Source organism: Nuphar pumila, chromosome 15 (genome assembly GCF_984573655.1).
Source record: "Nuphar pumila chromosome 15, dmNupPumi1.hap1.1, whole genome shotgun sequence".
Lineage (NCBI taxonomy): Eukaryota > Viridiplantae > Streptophyta > Magnoliopsida > Nymphaeales > Nymphaeaceae > Nuphar > Nuphar pumila.
The window spans coordinates 80,412,753-80,418,757 of record NC_143263.1 but is presented as its reverse complement, the minus strand read 5'-3'; the positions used below and the strand labels follow the sequence as shown (position 1 = coordinate 80,418,757).

The window sequence follows — 6,005 nt, the reverse complement described above, 5'->3', positions numbered from 1 at the left end:
GACAACGCGGCGACAGTATGCTTACGTCGCGAATATTTCGACGCTAACTGGCGACGGAATTATTCCGTCGCCAAGTCCGTCGCTAATTGCGACGGAATAACGAGCGCTATATTCCGTCGCCAATCCGCCGGTACTAAACGGCGACCACGGCGTGGCGACGGATTTAATTCCGTCGCTAAGCCGTCGCTAGATTAATATGAATAGCGACGGAATCATCCGTCGCTAATCCGTCGCAAAAACGAAAAAAAATCAAAAAAAATTTATTTAAAAATTAATTACGGAGAACTGTACAATTTATATTTCCTGTACAATTTATATTTCCTGTAAATAAAAAACAAACCACACAAAAAAATTCATATAACAAGTATCTATAATAATTAATTGTTCCACCTTAAAACTAAGAAGTTTAATTATTTACAATTCAACAATTACAATTAGGAAAAATAAAAAAAATAGAACTTCTTCAACACAGTCCTCTAATCATCGCCAAGATTTTGTGCGTCTTCTTGTTCATTGTCTTTATCTGTCCCTTCAGCTCCACTACCCTGATTATCGCTAGCAGCCTACACAAGAAAAGAACAGTCAGTATTGATAAACAAAATATAATGAAATAAATTACACACTATATGTGATTCTATCATGTGCTCATGTGTGATCTAAGGCAATAAAAAAACTCTATATGTGATTCTATCATGCTCATATGTGTGTTAAGGCAGTCAAAAAATTGAATATGTGATTATAGCATGTTCATATGTGTTCTAAGGCATATAAAAAAACTCTATATGTGATTCTACCATGCTCAGATGTGCTTTAAGGCAAGCAAAAAACTATATATGTGATTCGATCATGCTCGTATGTGTGCTAAGGCAGTAAAAAAATTGAATATGTGAATATAGCATGCTCATATGTGCTCTAAGGCAGGCAAAGCCAAAAATTTTATATGTGATTCTATCATAAATGATATATAACATGTTCATATGTGTTCTAAGGCAGTTAAAAAACTCTATATGTTATTATAGCATGTTCATATGTGTGCTAAGGCAGTCAAAAAACAGAATATGTGATTATAATATGCTCATATGTGTTCTTAGGCAGTAAAAAAACTGAATATGTGATTATAGCATGCTTATGTGTTCTAATGCAATCAAAAAAACTTTATATGTGATTCTATCATGCTCATATGTGCTCTAAGACAGACAAAAAGTTAAATATATATATATGTGATTCTATCATGCTCATATGTGTGCTAAGGCAGTAAAAAAATTGAATATGTGATTATAGCATGTTCATATGTGTTCTAAGGCATCTAGAAAAACTCTATATGTGATTCTACCATGCTCAGATGTGCTTTAAGATAGTCAAAAAAACTATATATGTGATTATACCTGAGAGGGACCTGGAATCGAAGATCCCCTATCATGAACAGCGGCCTTGATCTCATTTTGGAGAAAGGGGGCGACGGTGTATTGGAAGTAGTTATTCAGTGATTCATTAATGATCTCGCGTACATCATCACCGGAAAGAATAGTCGGCTGCTTGGAGCTTATGTCGGCGCAAGAAGTTGGTGAGCCGTAACTGGAAGAACCAATAACTGGTGAAGTGTTCATATTACTCCCAAACCCGAACACGCGACCTTTTTTGGGTTCACCTGCTGCAGTCACCCATGCTGTAGGATCAAATGATGGATGCTGAGTAGCGTCTTCACCATATCGCTCTACCATTTGTTGCTCATATGCCTCCTACAAAATAATGTTTAAAGTATTCATTAATAATTAATGATAACATTATGATGACTTGCATATATATTGCAATGATTATTAATAGAATTAATAAATACCGTTGTCGTTCTCGCCTTCTCTGATACGAAGACTCCCGTGGTCTTCCGTTTATGTGTTTCTACAAACACATCCTTATATGGTACACTGCCTCCTTTTTCTGCTTCCTGCGAAGTTAAATGACAAAAGATTTAGTACACAAATTTGCAACTATACTTATAAAATTAATATTATATATTGATGAGTTACCATTTTCTTTAGGTGGCTCCCAAATGTCTTAGATCCACCTGTGTGTAGATGGGCTTCGGGCATCTTCGATCGATTTTGTGAAGCCTTCGCAGAGCGATTTTTAAATGCATCTCCCGCCCACATATCGCACATTTCATCCCAGTAATCTCTCCTGATAGTAATAGGACCATGGCCCTTCCACAGTAATGGATCATCTACTACGCCAGATGCTTTTTTTGCTGCAGTCTTCATAGTGTGCAGCATGTCTGCAAATCGATTGGCAGCCACCTTCTGCCACACCTTCCTTGCATCATTTTCTTCCACCGTAGTTGCAAAGCGATTCGAAGCCTACAAATATTTTCAGAAAGTTAGTAGACATTGCTTAAATAAATTAAATATGAAACACATTAACTATGAGGAACAACTGTATACCATGAATGAGGACCACAATCTGTCTAATACCTCCTTTGGGTACTCTTTCCATTGAGCAACTGGTCCTGGTAGATGTTGAAGAAGTGAATTCCTAATCTCCCGTACTACTTCTTGTGGCTCAAACCTCGTGCTGCACATGAATTGTTACACAGTAAATATCAATATAAAATATTTAAAAGATATGCAATAATTGAAAACAAAATACTTACGGTCGATTATCGATATACACTATTCGAATGAGTCTTCTTGTGCCAGCCTGTGAAGACCCTGTTTCCTGTGTTGGCTGTTGACTTGTGCGATCAACTGGTGTAGGTGGGTCGTATACAGGCGCAACATCATCTGTAAAAAAATACACACCAAGTTCTCAGAATGTGCATTTGAACTAATCAAGCATCTAATTAGTTATATGATATACCTATCACAGGAGCCCGTGAAGATGAAGGTTGAGCCTGGCTACTACTGGATGAGCGACCACTATAACCTCCACGAACCATATTCTAACAAATAACATATGTCATACAATACATTCAAATAATTCACATCAAGTATTACAATGCATTCAAGTCATTCACATCAAGCATTGCAATGCATTCAAATAATTCAAATCATTGACATCAAGTATTGCACTAATTCAAATCATTCGTTAATTGCATAAATTATAATACATTCAGATAAATTACAATGCATTCGAATCATTCGTATCAAGTATTACAATACATTGAAATAAAATTTTTAATCATTCACACCAAGTATTGCAATACAACTCACATCAAGTATTACAATGCATTTAAATAGAGGTTTGTAGTATAAGATTTTTTTCACTAGCTTGAGAATTCTTCCTCGTCACTAGTTTGACTTTCTTCTTCTTCTTCTTCTTCTTCTTCTTCTTCTTCTTCTTCTTCTTCTTCTTCTTCTTCATTGTTTGCCCATCCACTTGGTACATCATTTGGATCACATTCCTCTATGAATGTTTCATCAGCCAATGGAGATATGACATGCATATCATGCGCAACATCGTGACCATAAGCGAAGTCACAGACATCATCTGATTGATAGTAATCACTGTCTTCAGCTAACTCATCTTCTTGTAACTGATCATACTCGGGGTATAGTTTGGATTTCACCTTGCAAACTGCCCACCATTCATTTCTATCTGACTTTTTTATACTCGGATATGAAGTATAATAAACTTGTTGAGCTTGCGAGGCTAATATGAATGGTTCATATGTTCCAAACCTGGATTTATGATTCACCTCCACAATGCCTGAAGCTTTGTCGAGTCTTGTTGCAGTTGGATCAAACCAATGACACTTGAATACCGTAACCCTGTTATTCATGCCTAAGTAAGTCAACTCCATTATTTCCTCTATAACACCGTAGTAATCATGTTCATTTTCACCGTAGCTGCTGCCCTTGACACACACGCCAATATAAAAAAACATATACCTTTCAAATGGGTACATCCATCGATATTGCACAGGGCCACCAACCCTTAGTTCATATGGCAGATGTATGATCAAATGTTCCATAACATCGAAAAATGCTGGCGTAAATATCTTTTCTAACAGACAAACAGTGGTGATGACAGAGTCCTCGAGATTCTTTACATCTGATACAATGACCTCCGATGCGCACAATGTTCTGAAAAATCCGCTCAACTCAGACAATACCCCCCATATAGGTTTGTCTAACATATCATGGAATGCTAGGGGTATCAATCGTTGCATAAAGATATGACAATCATGGCTCTTCAACCCATATAACTGTCCATCGTCAATCTTCACAGCCCGAGCAATGTTAGAGACATATCCATCTGGAAATCTCAGTTGTCTCAACCATTGACATACATGTTTTGTTTGATCAGGTCCGAGCACGTACTTCGCCTTTGGTTTCAGTACTTTGCCATTATACTCTTTGAGTTCCAATTCTGGTCTTTTACATATTAATTTTAAATCCATACGGGCCTTCGGATTATCCTTCGTTTTTCCTTTAATATTCATTACTGTATTGAACACATTATCAAACACATTTTTCTCTACATGCATCACATCCAAATTATGTCGTATCAATAGGGTCGGCCAATACGGTAGTTCCCAAAAAATAGATTTTTTCGTCCAATTGTGTTCCTTCCCAAATCCACGGAAGGGTGTAGGACTGCGGGCATCTGTTAATACATCTGGAAAGTATCGCAATCTTCTTAAAATCTCTATGCCAGACAATCTTGAGGATGGACCTTCCATTTCAGTTGTGCCTGCTGTAAATGCATTCTTTTGACGTCGGAACGGATGATCGCTGGGTAGAAATCGACGATGGCAATCAAACCAGCAAGGCTTCCTTCCATGCCTCAATCTAAAAGCTTTGGAATCCTCCATGCAGTACGGACAAGCCAACCTCCCATGTGTGCTCCAACCAGATAACATACCATATGCAGGGAAGTCACTGATTGTCCATAGAACAGCGGCCTTCATGTTGAAATTTTGTTTTTTGTGGGCATCATACGTGGTAACACCGTCATCCCACAGTACTTTTAATTCATCAATCAATGGCCTTAGATATACATCAAGATTTTGGCCAGGTGAGGTCGGACCAGGGATCAACAGAGACAAGAAAAGATTTGGACGTTTCATACACAAGCTTGGTGGAAGGTTGTATGGAGTTACAAATACTGGCCAGCATGAGTATGGAGTTGATCTACCCCCAAATGGATTAAATCCATCTGTACATAGACCGAGTCTAACATTTCGCACTTCCATTGCGAAGTTCTGATGAGTACGATCAAAGTGCTTCCAAGCTTCAGCGTCAACAGGATGCGTGATCTTGTTTTCATCGTGTCGAACTTTATTTGCATGCTATCTCATGTGTTTAGCTGTCTTTGAAGACATATACAATCGCTGCAATCTAGGAGTGATAGGAAAGTAGCGGAGCGACTTGTATGAAACTTCCTTTGATCTCGTGCTACCATTGCCTCTTGTCTTTGGCTTGAACCGAGGATGCCCACATGACGGGCATGATATGTCGTTTTCCTGCTCCTTGAAATACAACATGCAGTGATTTGGACAAGCATCAATCTTTTTGTAACCCATACCTAGAGCGTTGACCATAACTTTCGCACGATAGAAATTTTGTGGCAATTTCTCATCTTTAGGCAACATACTCTTCACAATCATGCACAAACGGTCAAAACATGATTGACTCAAATTATACTCGGACTTCAAATTCATTAGTTGAAGAACTGCAGACAAGATAGTGTGACTCTCACAACCGTTCCAAAGTGGCTCATCAGCATCTCTAAGTAAATCATAAAATCTACTAGCTGCATCGTTTGGTGATTCTTCATCTACGACAGTTCTTACATCACTAGAACTCATAGCAGAACCCAGTTCTGTTCCTGCAGCATCAAATATCAAATTCGTATATGGATTATCGTGCACCACATTCACCCGTGCATCAAAATCGTTTCTAAATTCTTCTCCATGAAACGTCCAGTTCTGATAATCACTCACAAAACCCTTCCTGTATAGGTGATGTCTAACGCCATGAGGTTCTACAAATCGATTATTCTTACAAATC

At 38.1% G+C, this 6,005-nt stretch overlaps 1 protein-coding gene across 1 annotated transcript; it reads right to left on the bottom strand.

Annotated features, from left to right (window-relative positions):
- Positions 1-413: 413 nt before the first annotated feature.
- On the bottom strand, positions 414-1,651 carry LOC149815734 (uncharacterized). Its single transcript, XM_089988637.1, has 2 exons — positions 1,386-1,651; positions 414-563 (listed from the first exon to the last, which is right to left on the bottom strand). Exons 1-2 carry the CDS (start codon positions 1,605-1,607, stop codon positions 477-479), a joined length of 309 nt encoding a protein of 102 aa, XP_089844763.1. The 5' UTR covers positions 1,608-1,651; the 3' UTR covers positions 414-476.
- Between the last annotated feature and the right edge of the window lie 4,354 nt (positions 1,652-6,005).